The sequence below is a fragment of the Athene cunicularia genome (genome assembly GCF_003259725.1).
Source record: "Athene cunicularia isolate RWA chromosome Z unlocalized genomic scaffold, athCun1 chrZ_part1, whole genome shotgun sequence".
Classification (NCBI taxonomy): Eukaryota; Metazoa; Chordata; class Aves; order Strigiformes; family Strigidae; genus Athene; species Athene cunicularia.
The window spans coordinates 21,562,571-21,582,417 of NW_020799142.1; the positions used below are offsets into that span (position 1 = coordinate 21,562,571).

Genomic DNA, 19,847 nt, shown 5'->3' on the forward strand with positions numbered 1-19,847 from the left:
TATTTTGTAAAAAGTTATAAAATGAATATTGTACAAAAATAAAGTCTGTAGAGAACTTTGGTTGTTTAACATAAATGACTGAGACATAAATTGCAGGTGAAGTAAAAAACTCGAGAAGCACGCTCCTGTCTTCAGTAAGGTCTAAAAAAATTAAAAAAAAAAAAATCACAAACTTTACCCTTTTGTATTTTGAACATAGTGATTTGTTTGTTTATATCCCCTTCAAGCTGCACAGAAATGCTTTGGAGCAAGTTTTCAGCAACTGGGGCAAATGAAAGCATGCCTCTGAGTGCGGCCGCTGGTCAGCTACCCAGAAGCACAGCTGACCCTCAGCTTAGCAGGCTTTTACTGCCCCAAAAGTGCACATTTTTTGCATTTTTGCTGGTGGTGGTATCAGCTGTACCACCCCTGCCCCGTGTGGAAGAAAAGGTGTTCCCATGGCAGTGCAAGAATGGACCCTGTGGGTGGGCTCTGGGACTGCCCTTCATCTGCATGGGAAAGCAACAGAGATTGGAGCTGAATTGTATTTCATATACATGGTACATCTTTCTATGCCTGTTCTGGACTTTTTTGACTTCTACACCCTTCTTTACCACCCCCCCCTAAGGGGCCCCAGGGTAAAATGAGCATGGAGAGTCATTGCATGCATGAGATAAAAGGTTGGACCACTGTTTTTTGGGTTTTGGTATGGATTTTTTTTTTTTCCTGTTGTTTTTGTGGGAGTTGATGCTTCACTGATTGTCAGGTATGTCTAGTGACCTGCCCTGCTGCTCCTTCAGGAAAAAGGTCTCCAGAACGAGAGCTTGTGTTAGTGGTCAGGTATGAATGCCTTTGCTTTACAACCTCCCTCATCCTCAGGAAACTCAGACTGTTCTGCTGCATGGGTACAATCCTGTGAGGTTTCAGCAAATTATACATAACACTCTGGTTATTTAACACAATTGTTTACCTGCAAGCTATATTAAATCCAGGGCTAACTAGTAAGAGGGTTTAACCTCTTCTATATGGAAATACTGAAGGAAAAGCTTAAATAAATATAACAAGAAATTATAAGGCTAAATGTGATTACTTTCCATTTGTCAATAGTTATATGAGGTCAGTCGGCAAGAAGTGTGAGAAAAATATGTAGCTACATTTAAAATACAACTAGAATTAGTTTTTCTAACAAATCACTAATGTTGAGCCAAGCCCTGTGACCCTCACTCATTCAGAGCCATTGTTGTTCCTGCACATGTATGACTGCAGGAATTTTCAAAAGTAGTGGTGAACAGGAGGAAGGACTGCAGGCTTTGGCACTACATTTTGTGAATGATTTTCTTTAAAAGAAAAAAGGTAAAGTAAGTGATTTTTTGCATTCAAGTTAACACTTTCAATCAAAAGTATAGACTGTTGTTCCCAACTTCATTGTCTCTCTGTATCTTCCAAGCACCATCTACTTTGGCACCTTCAAAAAGAAACTTTAATAAATAAGGAGACTCATTACTGAACTGTAATAAATAACAATAACTTAATCTCAATAAATATCTTCTGTATATTTATGTCTCTGAATGGATGCATTGCATCAAGTAGTCTCTGCTCACTCACAATGACCAAATAGAAATGCAGTTACGCAAGTGATACTAGTCCTTTGTAAACCTAAAGAAACACGTTTTGTGTAGACCGGGCTTGTTATTTCTCTTACTATAATAGGAAGAAGTGCTTAAAAACTCAACTTGTTTTCACAGGTAGCAGAAGAATGAAATCCTATGCTCATTTTGAAGAAACACAAGCTGGAAATAACCAAACTTAAACAGGAAGTGGAACTGGTTTGCTTCATGTTGGTACTGGCCCTAGAGAACTTGAGCCTGGGAATTTTGATATTTGCCCGATTATCATCTTACCTATGAGATTAATCTTATTATAGCTTAGAAGTTGTGCTAAGTGTTTAGGAACCACCCTTCAATGAGCAGTAGCACAATGTGTCTTTCAGTAAAGCTGAGGGCACATAGGATGAGTAAGGTACACACTCCTAAGCTACTTCTCAGCTAAGCTTCCTGGCACAGATGGTATAACTACAACACAGCATGGTATGGCAGGGTTGTGTTTTTAAGCACATTCCTCATGGATCTGAGTCTCACTGATGGTGGGAAAGAGAGCGTGCACATCATCCAGCCATCAGCATCTCCACTTGAGCTTTTATTTATTCTCCTGTAGGATGTCAAAAGCCTCCATCCTCCTGTTCCGCCTTTCTCCCAGCCCCTGGGCTCTCATAACCCCTTTTTCTCCTTTCTTGGTCCTCTTTTCTCCGCACTGAGCAGACGCTTTCCCCAGGAACCTTGGTCCCTCTCTTTGCATCGTAGCAGGAATGCAAAACTGGCGCTGCCTCTGGCGTGCAGCTGTCAGACGCATCCACACCTTTTTGCGGAATGTTTTTTCAGTATGTGGTAAACCAGGTTATCGTCCAAAAAGGACAGATCATCATCAAAAGCTGTGGGTCTGCAACAAGCTTGCCTCACTTTGTCAGTGACTAGTTTTTTCTTTCTGGTTAAGTTTTTTAAAATTTTGTCGTAAGTCGTCTCAGCTGCATCACAAGATCCACTGCAATACCGGAAAATTAGCTCTTCTTTGGTTTCGTATCCCAAATCCAAGTCAGTCACATTTAAATGTATTTCAGTTAAGACACATCCTCGATTTTTGCCCTTTTGACTCCTCCTTCCCTTTTTGCTGGAATTCTCTATGTTTGTGGCTGCATTTTGTCGGTTTCTCTCCCGCCTAGAAAATATCGGAGCCTGTTTATCTGGTGACCTCCTCAGTCTTTTAATGGTGGCTTGAATAAAGTCCACTACCTCATCAAATTGATCTGGGTAATCCTCTGGCTTATAAGCTGTTTGGGAAAGAGAGAAAAGGCTTTGTCACACATCAGTTGTCATTAAGTTTGTCCATTTATGGCTCAAAAGCATTAGACACACGCAAGCTGCTCTGCTCATCGCTTCAGGGCACGTGCCCAGGACCCTCAGAGATCAGGGAGAATTTTGAATGGTTTACATCATCATGGACACTGATTTGGGGAAAAACAAATGAGATATGTATGTATCTCTGTAGGTGTCTGCTGATGCCTGGTAGCACTCCAGCATATCTTTCAATATTGCATAAGCCCTGTCAAAACCAAGGAAAATAAAAGCATGTCATCATACAAATATTAATGGGTGGAGGAAGCTACTATAGAAAGGTTACACCAGTTCGTCCCAGCAAAGCAGCAAAAGGATGAGGTTTCTTTAAAGCAGTTTTGTGATTATAAATATTAATTGTTGTCTTTTCACATCAACAGCGGTTAGTACTGCCAAAGCCACCTATCAATAAGGTTTTGGGGCATGACAGAAAGATGAATTTCCTGTGGTACCAGGATGAGCTATCCTTCTTGGCTGAATGCCTGCTTTATTACTGCTTCTAAGGGGTAATTATTATTATCAGAGCTTTTGAAAAATTTATCATGGAAGTATTTATCACAAGATGCTGATTAGACAGAATAGAAATAGGTCAGAATATAAGTATTACGTTAATTTTCAAGGGAAATATTAATACATTTTTTATGAAGTTCAAATACCTATTTCATTTGTCACTTGATATATGCTCTACCAGTGATAAACTATTCAAGTAAATGTCAAAGTCAATGAAATGTTTTGATACTAACAGAATGAACCTCTTCAAGGATGGTGAAATTGAACGTGTTCTAAAGTGTTCTCAGATTTCAGCTTTTCAGCATGAATTGGAAAAAAAAATAATTTTGAAATCTTTAAACTTCCCATGGACTAAATTCTTCAGTGTGATCTGCTTTACTGAATTCGATGATTTAATGGAGGGTCAGACTGTCAGAAGCCTGTGTGGTGTCCTTATATTGTATTAATAATGATTGTCTCTTAAACACATAAAATACATTGCAGTATCGACATTTTTTTTTCTCATTCATTGTGCCAAAAATCAAGACTTGAGGACTCACTTCCTCTGCAGTAATACCTAAGAGGATGATTCTTTCTGTACTGAACTTCTAAGTGCCCACCCACGTAACAGACCAGTGTCACACACCCAGCCCTGGTCCATCTCCAGAAGGACTCCTACAAATCCCCCAGGAGCTGCAAGTATTGGGAAAGGCAATACCCAAAGCATTGCAACTGGCCAGGGGGGTGGTACATCCACTCTCAGCTGGTCAGGTGCTGAGATAGGAACAGCTCCTTAGGCAAAGGCTCAGTGCCACATTTCCCTAATGAGCACTGCAACAGCCAGGAAGCCTGGTGGGAGACCAGGCAGCACGTGTACCCAGCCCACGCATGGCGGCATTGACTCTGTTAACAGAAGAGAGGAAAACATTGCCTAGCAAAGGTGCACCTTCATATTCTCAACAGAAGCACCACATAAAAAGGAGATGCAGGCAGCAGGATCTTTACTCTGTTAGTGCAAAAACCTGTTGAAACACAGTGCATCTGCATGTAAGTAGGGACATGGACCCCTCCCCAAAGCAGGCACATCCTAGAGGCTCGCCTCCATGACGAAACAGTGATGCATCAGAAGTATACGTTTTTTCATCGATGGCTCCAGTAAAACAGTATAGACTGGGAAAAGAGTAATGAAGGCAGGCAATCTTGTACCTTCTCATAATGAGAGTGGCACAGGGATGCAGGATCCTATAAACTGCAGAGTTTGGGACTGGGAAAAGTGAATTACACTTTTATTTAAATATAAATATACATGCTAAAGGCAACAATCTCAGAGACCATTGACTGTCAAGAGATATGATGGAAGGATGGCTGCTATCTATACATCTCTATATGGGACCTGAACAAGGCAGGACTCTGCACCAAGAAGCCCCATATTCCTGTGACACCAATGGTAAGTGCACCCTTCTTGCACTCCTCTGTCATCACCACTGCAGCAGGTACCCAAATACCCACTATGAGCCATACCTACTGGAGAGGGGTAGCTTGAAGTGTCCGTTGGATGCACGCACCACCCAGCTCTGTTGCAGGGCAGGCTGGTCTGCCCACATCATATGAATACTGCCCTACTGAGCAAGGTCCAGGTCAAGGTGATTGATGGACTACATTCCTTAAAAGCAAGAAGGGGTAGACACCTTGCTATAGACTCAGTCAAACAAGATAACTCACATGAAGCTGAAGTACAAGTTTGGCGCTGTCATGGATACAGATGGAGAGGGGGTTGGCAGGAGGCATTCACTGCTGTGGGACTGGGTAGTTTCTAGGTTTCTTGCACAGAAAATATGTTTCTTAGCTTATAACCCAGTCAGGGAAGAAAATGGCCCTGAGGTGATGGTTCTAGCTGTGCCATTCTCCACTCTCACCTTCAAATTACCCTTCTCATTCTACTGCGAATACCTCAGCTCACACATCTGTCAGACACTCCTGGCCCAAACCTTGTAGCAACAGTATGACACAGTGAGACAGTCAATTGGCTATGGACAGTCAAATACAACCGTCAGGGAAGCATACTAGGCCTTAATGAAATTCATGCAATGGTCGATTATCAGGAAGGGGACAGAAGACTCTTACAGGGATGCCCAACCTCTACATGGGCATTCTTGTCTGCAGCTTTCAGCCTCATACTTATCCCAAGCCTGGTACACTGCCAGTGCAGCCATGAGAGTAAGTGTCCCCCATTTAAGAAGGGAGAAACAAAACTCTGTATTACCTGAAGAGATAACTACCCAAGTAGGCACATAATTTTTAAACTGCTTGCAATTCAGGTGCAAAAGTATCACCTACCCCTGTGACAGCGCTATATGCAGGAGTCTACTTTGGTTAAATATTAATTGACAATTATAGGATGCAAGCACTGTCCTGCCCAAGCCAATCCAAGAATGCCCTGGAGGGTAGATAAAGAGGAGGAAAGGTCCTCCTGTTGTGGACTGTGTCCCTGCTTGGAGCCCATGCTGACATGTATCCTGGTTCATGCGTGATCCCTACCCCAAACTGCACCAAGGGAGCTAGTGTTGCTGAGAGCCTTCTGCACTGGGAGTGGCCTATGATACTTAAGGTGGAGGAAACACGCAACAGAAGAGCCCTATGCAACACTTCTAACACAGGCATGGGGTATCAACCCTGCAGAAGGTAGAAGCAGTAGGGGAAAACGTAGATCAAGTAATCAAGCCAGCAGCGTATCCAACTAGAGGAGCCCTACCTAAACGCACTGACTTGCTACAACCAGAAAACGGGGTATTAGCAGTATGACTGACCCTGCTGATCTCACTGGGTCTCTAACACAAACTATGCAAGTAGTACTCCAAGTGGTAACCTGGGATGAGGAATGCCTGGCTGATATGTCTAATGGAGCAAGGATCCCTGTTGCAACATCAGGCCATTTGGGAGAACCACTGGGAGGGATGCCAGCACTATGAGTAAGATGAATGCCATTTTCTGTTTCCAGAGTGGACTTCCCCTTCAGCCCAGGGGATTGGAAAATATACCAAGCAGATATCCAAATCTATGGAGAGAACCCCTGTAGTAACTCCCAGTATTTGAAGATTACATCACTGGAGGAGACACTAGGCACATGGGTGATATTATGAAACCTGTGGGGACAGTGGGCACAGAGACCCCCTCGAAAAAATGTGCTGGACCTACTTAACCCTTCTTCTGTGTCTATCCACCTACAAACACACATGCTGTTATGTGGCTATGTGGGTACACCACATTAACACAATCGCTGCTGCATTACTGGGCTACTCAGTGAGTCCTTGTAAGTTGCTGTAAACAACAACAGCCTCTGATTCTGGAGCCCCAAACTAGTCATGATCAATGCAATGATGCTCTTTTTGGCAGCTTCCAACTGAACTGCAAATCCCAAGTTTGCTTCCATAACTAGCACAGTTCAAGGCACACCTCCAGTTCCTCCCATCAGCCAGCCTCTGGCTGCTACAACCCTTAATATTACACAATCCCACAAAGCCACTTTTCAACACACTCGATGGCATGGGCCTGTGCTCTCAGTATGGCATCAAGCGCAGCTGGACCCAGCAGCCACTGAACCATGGACCCAAGCAACGGGGCTCACTGATCCAATGTGGCTTGGTGCTAATTTTCTAGTGCTTAATGAAGCATAGTCATCAGCATGACTACAGTCACTTGGAGTGGCTCATAGGGGTTTGAAGCAAACCTTGACAGACAGGAGTAAAGTGAGAGCTGACTTAGCCTATGCCAAGGTGCCAGTCATGACTCAGTAGTGATATTCTCTGTCCAATGCATGGGTGCAAAGCCTGAGAGCCCAAAACAAAATGCTGTAAAAAGCTGCTGAAATAGGACCCCGGGCAACCAAGTGGAAATGCCAGCATTAACACCAGGTGTGATGGGCTGAAACAAGGCACTAGAGGTAAGTGCTAAGGAAGCTACCACCAGACATCATACATGAATAAGCAATAACTACTGGCTAAGGACTAAAGACTGCAAAAGATGAATGGACAGAAGGGAAGATGGAGAAGAATGACAGCAGGACCACTCCATCCTGATGGGGACTTGGTTGATGTGCTCCAGGGACGCCAAGACCTCTCTGCACCACAGCCAGCATGCTCCAAGCAGTTTTTTGGTTTCTGCACTGTGGTAAGTGCTGCTGGGGGCAAAGTGGGTGATGAGCTGAGCTGCATGACCAAGGAATACCACCAGACTCACAAGGGGCTGCCTTGGCATAGAGTGCTGGTTTGTAACCTGAAAAAAGCCACTTGATTGAGTGGTACTTAGTTATCCCTCTGTCTCCAGCACTGTTCAGAAAATGTTTATAGTCAGAATAAAGGTCAACAGCCCAGCCGCTTCTCTTATACTGCATGGACTGCACTGTTTTGACAGAGCTTTCTGTGGAGATTTCACACCCTGGGAGAAGCACATTAGCATTATCCTTTCCTAAGATACACAGTTTGCATGTGTGTATATGTGTGCTGTATTTACACATACACACTTACAAATTTATCTAATTATACACACACACTTTTTTCAAAACAAACTGGTTTACTGACAACACTTGCCTTCTGGTGGAAAAGCTGAGAGAACAAACACATGACAGATGCCTGTCATACTGTACAAAGTGCCATCAGAAAATGTTCAGATACTATGGCAATAAAAGCAGTAAAGACCTCTGAGTAGTGGTCCCTGGTTCCAGGCTCCAGGGTGTGAAGGAATTAGAATTTAAAAATGCAAAGCCACCTAGGATAGGACGGGACGGGACGGGATGGGATGGACAGGATGTGATAGCCCACGACAGCATGTGCTCAAAATAGGTTTGCAAAGGTTGCCTCACACACGTAATGCACCTCAAAGCAGATGTTTCCCTACGGAAAGGACCATAAGTCCTGGAAATGTAAAATCTTCCCTCTGGGAACATGGGGCCTCTGTGTATCTCGTTCACAGTGTGGGAAAAAGGCTCAGAGACCCCACTGGGGCAGTGTGCAGGCTGAGCGCCACCATCTAGACTATCGTGCCATGAACAGTCACAAGACTGGCACAAAGTCAGGTTTCGTTTGGGTTTTATGTCATGTTTCTGAAAGCCGTCTCCTGACCGTCCAACTCCCTGGGGAAGCCCCTGGAAGGCAGTATGCATGTGTGCATGTGTGCGCGTTTTTGCGCCGCCTCCACAGCGCACTGCTGGCAGGAGCGTGGGGCCGGCAGTGCTGCCTGCGGGAGCTGGGCCAGCACGCGTGTCCTGCTCCCGCTCACTTTGTGCTCCTGCAGCTCTTTTCCATGCACCCTCTTTCAGTGACACACCAAGGATGTGAACACCCAGGCAGAAACAAGCAGAGGCTTTCCCTCTTGTGGCAACCAGAGCATGAGTCTGCTTTCCAGTTCCAGAGTATCAAGAGCGGGGGGAATGGATGGCAGCCCATGCGCCCATCTGCCTCTGGGCACCTTCTCTGTCTCCCATGTCCTGCTGAACCAGGGCTCTTGATCTGCCAGGAGTTTTTCACATAACCAGAAAATTAATAAAAAAGCAAGAAGGAAAGAATGAGACACCACAGGACTGGTGCACATGGGAATCTAGAAGAGTGACCAGGCTGGGGGCAGAGTTGGTGAACACCAAATGTCCAGAACTCCAGGAGTCAAACAAGAAACGAGACTCATTTAAAATACTAATTAAAAAAACCCAAGAATATCCACATCTTCTGCTTGCTGTTTGCAAGCTGTTCGCTTGCTTTCTGAACCTTAGGGCACACTCAGATCATAGTTTTGACCCAACCACTCAGGTTAGGAATGTCTCTCTTGAATGCAAACTGACATTCTTGCCTCACTGCTGCTCTCTGGAACCTGAAGCTTTGACCTGCCCATCCCTGAGCACATTCCCTATCCCCTGGGCACTACAAGAGCTGGCAGGGCATAGGGGTGCATGATCCTGCAGCCAAATACCCGTGGTGCTCCCCACCGGCCTCTACAGAAAACCACCCTGGAGCTCTGCTTTGGGCACGCAGGGAAACATGGCTTCCTCCAGGCATCTTCCCCACTGCAACCCCCTGCACCAAGCCTGCTTTTGCATTTCCAATTAATTAGAGACACCATGTGCCAGCAGAACCAGCATCTGATCCCTGCACTTTTTAGAATAATAAATTATACAGTGTTCAGACAGACTTCTACATAAAATAGGTTTAAATGAATATCCAAATCAAATGTCACATTCTCAAGAAAACAGTCTCCACTAAGGAAAAATGAACAATTTATTTCTGTCTGTTCAAATGTGATTGCAATTACATTTTGTAAAACTACTCCTTTGATTTCACTAGCAACAGATTTATCTTAAAGCCAAATAGTCCCCCGCAGTGGCAGTAACCCAGCATGGTAGAGCAAGAAACCCTCAGTTTGTACCTGACCACAAATTGACTTCAGTGGGAACAGATGGATCTTCAGCTTTTGAGAAAAAAATCCAGTTACTCATTTTGGTGCCTGGTTATGTATTTAAAAGGCTAACTTCTGGCCATCTTACATTCTATTAATTGCAAAATACCCATTTATATTAATGGATTTTTCTTTTTTTAATCTCATAAAACTTGATGTTTTAAGTTATTTGAGATTGAAACTGTTTGAATAGTGTTTCATACTCATCTTGGGAAAATGTAATCACAACACTGCAGCGTCATTTGGTATTTTGCTTATCCTGAGTTACCATAACGTAACAGGAGTCACATAAGGTATACCAAAAATTATAAAATTAGGCTTTTGTTTTACATTATAGAGGTTTTATGCATGCATTTGTGGCAGTGTATAGCTGCTACATCAAAATGTCAGGCCAAACATTTAATAAAATGACCAGGATATTTTACTTAAGCACAGCTATCATTCAATTAGAGAAGTTCAAACAGCAGCATTCAGACCTTAAAGTATGATTACAAAGTTCAAGAGGGTTAATCCAGCTCACTACAATGGTAAGCATTATTTAGAAAATTAAGATCCAGATCTGTGTTAGGATCAAATGGCCCGTTTTAAAAACAGGTCTGGTACTTTAATCTGGGCCCTTCATAACTAAAATATTTTAATTTACTTTCTTTTCTGGTTATTTTTAAAGTTTCCTTCAAAGTTATACATACAAAGGTGTTTCTTAGAACATCTGCTAGTGGGAAATGGTCAATTAATGTGCCTCTAACAGTGACTACAACAAATCATCCTCGGTTTTGTTGTTGCTTACGAAGATAACTCTGGTATACCATTTATTCATTAATTATTTTTGTATTTAGCTTGCTTTGCAGTAGTGTTTTGAGGTACTATTGCACTGGACATACCCTGTCCAAACACAGAATCCCTCCATCTCACACCACAAAGATGCACTTTAGTAGACTCTCGGAGCAACCTGTTTGTGGAATAGTGACATTAGTGAGGTTAATATTACTAATGTGATGATCATTCTGCTTTGTAAAAAAGCATCAACTGTGGTGGTGATAAAGTATTTATTTTATTGAAAATGTAGTATTTTTCATGAAAAACAAAGCCTATCATGCAGGCATCAAAGCAAAGGCAGGTGTTAAAAACAGTTACGCTGAAAGGTTTTCAGGATTTAAACAATTAAAGTATCACCTCTCTGAGGTATGACTTTGCTTTCATGCAAATCCATGGGGCTAAAAGTGAAATGGAAACCCATCCATTGTGTCCATTAGGAAATAGAGCATCAAACACACCAGGGTCAGCTCATCTTTAAATGTTTAACACAGTTCTGGTTCACTACCTCACTCCCTGTCTCACCAGCTCCCAGGACATGCTGCGTCCTCGCCCCCGACGCAGACACCCTTAGAAATGGAGCCTCTCACTGGTGTCACTTGTCTCCCATCAAAGTAAAGTGCTCAGTAACCTGGAGGATGGCTCTGGGGCCAGGCACACCAGTCAGGTATGGTAAGACAGCACTGGAAAAAGGCACAAGGGTTCACCTTTCTGGTGTGTTTGCTCCTGATGAGGCAGCCAAGTTTGTGTTTGTATCTCACTAGCTAACCCTGCTGCTTCCCATGCGTCGGTCAGAATGGCAAATCTACAGAGGACTTTGTATTTTCACACTGCCATGCTTGGCAGTGCCTCCCCTCACATCCTCTGCATGCTTTCTCACAGGTATGAAACACTGGTTCCCACCAGAAGGAAGGAGAGAAACAACAGGACCATCATAATTTCTGCCAGCTGGGGGAACTCCCTGAGCAGGGGGAAACAGCAAGGTTAGATGAACTGGGTGAAGTAAAGGAAGTTGCCTTGCAAGCTGACCTGTCCGTGAGAATTTCTTGTTCTTCATCTGGTCCAGGCAGGGTTGTTTGCAAGATCCTGTCCAACTCTGGGCAGGCATCTGGGGCTGGGCCCCTCTTCTGGCCTCTCTGGGGTTGGCAAAGGAGTGTCTCACTTGGCAGTCAAGTAGCAAAGGAGCTGCAGGAGGATGCGGTCTTATCTCTGATACAGAGCTTTGAAAACCCAGCTCTGAGGCACTGAGGAGCAGACAGCTTTTCAGTGGTTGCTCTTGAGGTGCTGTGACAGCTCCTGCAGCAGCTGCCAGGAGCCTGTCTGCACTAGGGTCTTATTGTACAGGGCTGTGTGGGCACTTCAGCACCCAGGAAGCAGACTCTGCATCTGAAGAAGTTATGACATAAAGAGTGTAAAAGGGGAAAAAAGAAAAAGTGGCCATTCCCTGCCTGAAGCCAGAGCAGGAGCCAAACCTGGGCAAGGCACATACCTGCCTGTTTTCTTTCCACTAAGGCCTTGCACCTGTCCAAACCCATACAATGCTAAGTAACTATCCAGCTTCCCAGTAAAAACCTGGGTTTACGCTTAATATTTTGTTCTGTCCCAACCCTGTCAGAGCCTCAAATGAGACTGTATGAGTGGAACCCCAAACCTGTGACCAATATTAGCAAGAATGCATGCAGCCAGCTAACAGGCACAGCACTGACACTTTAACAGAGGCAATACAGATACAACAGAGGAAATACAATGTTGATAATTTAAAAAAAATTATCTTTAGCATCCCCGGTGCAGAAGTGATCCAGCTCAGGTCTCACATGACATCAGTAAAACTCGACACAGGTCACCCAGCCCCACTTTAGTGCCAGCTCACTGAATAGGAACAGCATTCCTAAAGATGTAACAGCAACCATTCCTGGGATCCCTGTGCTCTTACACTGCAGCTCCTATTGGGTTTTAGGAGTGTTCCCAAGGAAAAAGCATAGGCAGCAAAGCAGCAGGACAGGACCCTACCCCAGTCTCTTCCCTGGGGGCCATAAAGCAGAGCCAGCCAGGTGAAACCATGGCTGATGCTCCTCAGGTGGCAATCTCTGCTGCTATCAGATTTTCACCTGACCTATAAATAATACGCGTTCTTCTACTGTTGCCTTTCACTATCTATATCTCAACATGTTTACAATAGGAATTATATGAGAAGTTTTAATATTACAATTTGGAAAACGTTATTGTAATAATCATCCCTGGCTCCCAGGCAGGTGCTATCTACTCTGCTGCAGAAGGTCTTGGGCCACGGGCTGCCAGACAGCACTGGTGTGTGCTCAGAAGAGCGAACTCCTTCCCAGCCACTACACTGGATCTACACCTCCCTGTCAGAAATTTCCTGAGTAATAGCTGGTTTTGCCAAAGAAATCTTGAATGCTTAGGATGGGAGCCGAGGTAGTCCAGATGTTTGTAAGTATCTTGTTAGTTAAAGAGGATATGACCAGCTTATTGCTAAAAATGTGGCCACCTGAGAAGTTCTGGCATACTGCTGTAACAATGTCTGGCCCTGACACAGGAAAACAAGCATTTTGATTTCAGTGTTTCCTTCTTCCGAAGACTATTCCTATTCAATAATCATTAAAGCATTTGTACAAGTCTCAGTGACTTCAAAAAAATGCACCTGCAGGTTTCAGTTTAAATGCTGTACCAATGCATTCAGCCTAAATATCTGCTAAGTCATACAATGTGGCTTTATCCCTTAAAAAGAATGCTGATGTTTGAAATGCCTCACATAATTAAATTTCTGTCCTTGATCTTAAAAACAGACGTACTCTAATGTATATTTTATGTCTTAATGCTTTGTTTGTACCTGTCTCAAATAAATCTTCTTGATTCTATTTCCTTTTTTTCACTGTAACCAGGACTGGATTTCCAAGAAACACTGAAATCTTTCCCTTGGTTCCCCTTACCAAATATTACTTCATCAAAAACTACAGCTGGTTTTGTCAGAAATGACCATTCTGCAGTGTCAACCACTCTACCAGCACTAATGTGGCAGTGGCCTACTTAGATGTCTGATGATCCTGAAGATGGTTATGCTGCAATATTTAGTGTTCCTCACTTACTGCTTGTCATTAACTTATTATCTCAGAAGCATGAGAATCCACAAGTGTAGTTATGTGGGATTTGGCCTGTATACTGTAAGTTTTAAGCTGCAGTTGCTTGATAGTTTGCATGGAGAATGAAGACTGCGTATGTGCACTAGATGTTGATCCCTGACCATCAGCAGTTGTGGGGGATGGAACCCAATGACCCCAATGGCTTCTCTCAGCCTCTGTAACTTTAAGTATTTTAAACCTGCTTTATGCAGTCTGAATCAGGAACAGTGCACTTTACAGACTTACAACCTATCAATCTGAGGATCCTCCTCTAGTGGACAAATAATGCCTCCCCTGTCAATTCACCAGTCACCTCACAGCTGAACTCTTCAGCCTTTCAAGAAGGGTTTTGCAGTCCGTCATCTGCAGACCCTGAACACAGGGATTTCTAAATTAATTTGAAGAGGCCTATGAAAGGTGACCAAGAAAAGCACGGTCAGGTATGTTATCTAGCAACCCACACCTGCAAAACATCTAAAAGGATCACATTTCCACTGGGAAATTGCTGAGGTCCCTAAATTGAAAAGCAACAAAACCATAAAACTTTAAACAAAGGCTTATGAGAATAAAACTGTATTTTCTTGCATTTCAGTCCCTTCCTCCTTAAAACCCAGATTACCCTTCACAAGAGTATATTCGGTATTTACACCTGAGACTGCAGAGAAACCAGCTTCTAGGGCTACATGCATCTGCATTTAACAAGAACTGTCCTGTTCTTTTTCTAGAACCATGCCCGTGAATGGGCAAACTCGAATGCTTGAAATTTCTAAACGCCTAAATAACCTGGGTGTGCTCATGCAGACAAACATTATCTATGCTGGCCCAGGGACACAGGCACGCTTGCTCTGACACTGGCTGGATGCACCGGCTACACTGGATACACACAGATCAAATGACGCAGTGTGGCACCTGCTCGATGCGGCAGACACCTCTCCATGCATTGGATTTACTGTGCATGGCCAGGTTACCCCTGTGGCTTCTGGGCGTCTTTGACTAAAGCGCCTTTGCCACACCGTAGGTATGCTGAACAGGAAAGCCTGGATAAAAACATGAGAGTTGTGGTTCCTAACATTGAATGTGCCTAATAAATATTGTACAGAAGGAAATGCATTCAGTTGGAAATATAATTTAATACTGGTTTTGCCTTAAAGAGACCTATAATATCACTGTTTATTCTAGATACTTTCCATATTGGTTGGTACTGTTGCAGCTAAATACAGTAACTTAACATTAAATACCCCTTAGCAGGGGTATGAAGAATTTTTAACAGAGGTATAACTTACACATACCATGGTGTATTATAGCATAACAAACATACCAAAGGAGCTCCAACAACAAATGACCATCCAGTGGCTGTAGAGCAACTCAGACATTTTAATGCAAAACCCCCACCTTTTCCTCCTATTAGGAGGGAAAAGCCCGTGATGAAATTTTTCGTTTAATTCCACATGCTTACCACTAGTTCTTACAAAAGATGATGACTTGATGAAGACACTATATATATGATATCCTGGATCTTAGGATACTCCAGTCCTCATATACATGTTGATTATGGCCATACAGCAGCAAGCAGTTACAAAATGTATTCTCTGGGAAATGCGTGTGTAAGTCAAACCACGTGTTTGGCTCCCTCTGCATTGTTATGTTTCTGAAGCTGCTGACTTAGTATTTAGATTATAAAAATTCAGTTTGTATTTGTTCTGTTCACAGTTGCTATTTAAGCAAACTGTGTCCTTCTCCCAGCAGACTGTAGCATGAAGGAAACAAATAAAGGGTTTTCTAACCTTACAAACTCCACAGCTACTCTTACTTGTGTGGAATAAGCTGTCCCATGAATACTGATGCCTAAAACACCTATGCACATTGGATTCATCTTAAATGCACTGCACTTATGGGGGCTACTCTCACTCCAGCCAACAGTCCACTAAAAAATGCAGAAGACTGCAATTGCCAACACTCTCTGCCATCTCTAATTACTGCCCTCAACAGCAAAGGTCAGCACATTACACCTGATCAGCCCAGGAGGTTAGGACCTTGTCTGTAAGCTGGAACGGAGGAAGGTTTCGAGCCAGTCTGAAAGGGATGGGGTAACATCAGGTGACCTCAGAGCACTCTTTGCAGAGAAAGCAATCTCAAGCAATGAGAGTACAAAAAGGTTTCAAGGGCCTGGGAAAACAGATCTGTGTTCCAGCAAGGTGTCTGGCCTGCCTTTAGGAGCAAGACTTGATCTCACAACTCTACTAAGCCCTGCTGCAGGCACTGTGTAAGAGACCCAACCTCTCTGGAGTAAGAGCCCTGGAGCACAACTGCTACTCCCCAACCCAGCCTGCATGGAGGGGTCACTCTGGAGGAGAGCAGTACACCCCTCTTTGAATGCACACAGCAACCGGTCCTGCTCAGCACCCACACACTCCCTACACAGATGAGCCAACGTGGGCAATGACAGTGCTCCCACCGCTTCATGAGCTGCACCCGGCAAAGGCCCTCAGCCAAGCAGCTGACCAACGGTATCCAGAGATATTAATACACAGCAGGTCCCAGGTGAGCTGGGGAGCTGCAAGCATGCTTGCATGCTCATGGCACATTGCCTTCCTCTTGTAAGAGAAACCCTGAAGAGGAGATGAAGTCTACATGTTGTAGATGTGACTCCTCCCGTGTAAATCGCTGCGTATCTTTGTGCTGAGGGGTGTGTGCCACCAAATGGCAAGTGGTGAGTAACAAGTATGTCAAAGACATTGACAGTGGTGAACTGGACAAAGCGCTGCTGTGGTGGGAAGGCAGCCATGTGCCCAGGCAGGATCAGCCTTATGGGCTCTGTGTTTGTGGACTGTTCTCCAGACACCACACACATTCAAATCAACTAAAAGTGGTGTAATAGTGGATCAAAGGATTTCACTGCTCTCTAACAGCCACCCCTCTGCAGGTCTCCCCTGACTCATCTGACTTGTAGTGGAGTGGAGTTTCTGACTTTTGTGCATGGGTGCTGCATAAACTGCCATGTAAAGACCACAGAAACTCCACGGGTTTTCCCCTATTTCTGTTGTGAAGAACAGCACTGCTTACTTTCCCCTTGCAGCCAGACCCATCCATTTGTGACGTGCAGGGTTCAGAGACTGAGATCAAACTATCAGCCCTTTCTCAGATGACTATCCTGGGCAATAACCTCTGATACAGCTCTGCTTGGCAAAGCCTACATCTGTACCCTGGAAACAAAGACATCTGGAAGAGGCTGTCTCTTGATACTGCCACAGCTCAGGTAAAACACAAGTTCGTCTTTCTTCTCACTTCTTGTTCACCCAATCCACAGGAAAAACAGAGGCAACAATGTGAAATTTTGGACACTAGGAACAGACAAGACCACTACTGCTGCCTGTCCCCTCAAGCTTCTGTGGAGGGAACAGCTCACCTGGAACCGTATTCCCAGAATTAAGTTTCAAGATAAAAGCAGGCATCATACAAATACTATAACCCCAGAAAGATGGAGCATCAACCCTCTGTAGCTTCTGCCTGAGCTACAAACTGACTGGTGCTGCTTTCCCCTAATGTTCTTCTTGTCACTGGCACTGCAGCAAGCCTGTGCAGAGGGAAACGAGCACAGTGGCCTGAAAAGCTGATCACTGCCTTTCATAGGACAGTACCTATCCTGCACGAGACTCGTCATGGAGAAGATCACTGCATGTGATAGCAGGCTGGAGCCCTGTGAGGAAGCACTTCTGGCCAACCTCCCTACATGGAGGGGCTGAAAGGACATCAGAAGGGCTGCCGGTCTGCGAGCAGCGGGAGCCTGGGATGGGCTGGGCAGAGGCAGCAGCCCAGGCAAGATTCCAGCAGGGGGTAAATACAAGCAAGAAAAGGAGAGAAGACTAAATGCGAAAGGGCACAGATGTGTGTGCAGAAGACGAGATGGGTGTTCGGGAGGGGACGAAAGCGGAGTCACGGCACACGATTCCCTGCTTTGCGCCTCCACGCTGCGTTAGCCCGGCTGCTCCCAGAGAAACCAGAGCGGGGCTGCCCATGGCTGGAGCTGCAGCAGGCGCAGGGAAAGGACATGCCTCCAGATAAGGAGATAAAAATGAATCCCAATTACTGGATACTGCCTGCATCCTGCAATGAGCTAAACAGAGAGGGCTGAGCAAGGGCAAATGGAGCAACCTCCAAGCTGTGTCTGTGCCTTTGTTAAGTGAACATCTCCACAATCCATGTGAGTATTTTGCGACTTCTTACTGAGTCATATTAACTCTGACTTTAAAAAGCCACCAGAGTTAGTGTAACGTTCACACACCACTGTGAAAATCTTGTATCTGCTATTGTAAGAGACCTATCATTAGTGAGGCATTATTATTATCTGTCATTGGATTGTAAGCTGTCTTACTGCGAGCTGGTTCATGTGGATTGCTCTGCATCAAGCTCCTAACCCTGTCACCACTACTCTTCTGTAAATTTCCATGCAGACACACTAATTTTGGGATCAGGATCCAAGGGGGATTTAATGAAACCCAGCAGCACTCCAGGATGTGTACAGAGTGCCTCCCACCATGAAGCCCCATCTCTATCAGGACTTGTGCCCACTACAGACAGCAAATAATTGAATTGGCAGGTCTGAGCAGGGAGAGGAGGCTGAAGAGGTGGGGAAGGAGTTTCAGTGCCTGCACTGGGAGGTGTATGTACCTGATCAGCCTCCTGGCTCCTCTGCATACAACTACCCTTCCCATCTCCCCTGGTTCTTCAACCAAAGGGATCTTACAACTGCCAGGAAGATAGGGCTGGGGGGTGGGGGGGAAGGGGCACTGCCGCTGCAACTGCCAACCCCAAGCTTTGGAGAATGACTTGGCTGGGAGCTGCTAGAGCCAGACCAGAGCCAGTGACCCTGCCCGGGGGAGAAGTGGGGGCAAAAAGTGGGGGGTCCTTTCCTCATCCTGATGCCTGAGCAAAGGGGAGCGCATTTAGCAAGACAAACAGCAGTGGCTAGAAAGGGGAATGTTTCTTACAGTCACTGTGCACAGCATAGGGAGGCAGCAGGCTGATGGGGGAGAGATCATCTTCAGGCCCCTCTACCACTGAAGGGGGCCCCTCGGGAGGCGTCTTACCGGTGGGCAGGGGCGAGGTGGAGACCGTGTTGAGCAGCACCACACAGACAGCCACAACATCCCATAACTTCATCTTAGATCTCCTTCCAACACGGGCCCCTGGCAGAGAGGAGAGGCAGTGTTAGCCCCCAGCGGCTGCACTCCCCCCAGTCCTGACACCTCCCTGCCACCCCTGAGACAAAGCTGAGCAGCCTCCCACCCCCATCGCCTCCCAGATCAAGGGAAGGAGGCTCTCCCCAGCGAGAGGTGTGGGAGAGAGTGGTGCAGGATGGTCTCCAGCCCCTCTATGCCCAAGTGAGCTGTTCTGGGGGATGTGGGCAGGCAGGTCCCAGGAGGCTGCACCCAGGGATTTGGGAGTGTGACCATGTCCCTGTCCTGGCAGTCAGGTCACCTTGTGCTTGTTCTTCTCCAGCACCGGGTGGTGCCAGGGCACCTGTCCCTGGGATGGGCCAGGGCAGACCGGGCTGATCTGGGGTGTGGGGCTGTGCAGATTTTTTTGTGCTACAGGCAAACCTTCCTTTCCCCTTCCCTCTCTTCCCTTTCTCTTTCCCCTTTCCTGTCCTCTCTTTCCTTTTTCATTTTTTTCTCCTTTTCTCTTTCCTCTTCACTTCCCCCCTTCCCTTTCTCTACCGTCTTCCTTTCTGCCTTCCCTTTCCCTTTCTCCTTTCCTTTTCCACTTCTCTTCCCATCTCCCTTCCCGTTGTTTCAATATTTCCTTTCTCCATCCCTTTTCTCTTTCCCCTTTCCTCTGTTTTCACCCGCCTTTCACGTTCCTCTCCTTTTCCCTCCCCTTTCCTTCTCGTTTTCCTCCTTCCTCTTTCCCTCTCCTCCTCCGCTTTTCCTTTTCTTTCCCTTCCTATTCTTCGTTCCCCTTCGCCTTTCCCTTTCCTTCTCTTCCCTCCCGTCCCTTCTCTTCCCCCTTGCCCTTCCCTCTCCCTGTCTCTTATACACAT

General features: G+C 45.3%; 1 protein-coding gene across 2 annotated transcripts; it reads right to left on the reverse strand.

Annotated features, from left to right (window-relative positions):
* Nucleotides 1-3: 3 nt before the first annotated feature.
* Nucleotides 4-19,463, reverse strand: GDNF (glial cell derived neurotrophic factor). 2 transcript variants are annotated; one of them, XM_026865950.1, is made up of 2 exons: nucleotides 18,895-19,463; nucleotides 4-2,863 (listed from the first exon to the last, which is right to left on the reverse strand). In XM_026865950.1, the coding sequence occupies exons 1-2, from the start codon at nucleotides 18,965-18,967 to the stop codon at nucleotides 2,379-2,381; spliced, it is 558 nt and encodes a 185-aa protein (XP_026721751.1). In that variant the 5' UTR covers nucleotides 18,968-19,463; the 3' UTR covers nucleotides 4-2,378. The 2 variants fall into 2 exon arrangements, with proteins under 2 accessions (XP_026721751.1, XP_026721750.1); XM_026865949.1 differs by having other exon boundaries at nucleotides 18,796-19,463.
* Nucleotides 19,464-19,847: the final 384 nt, after the last annotated feature.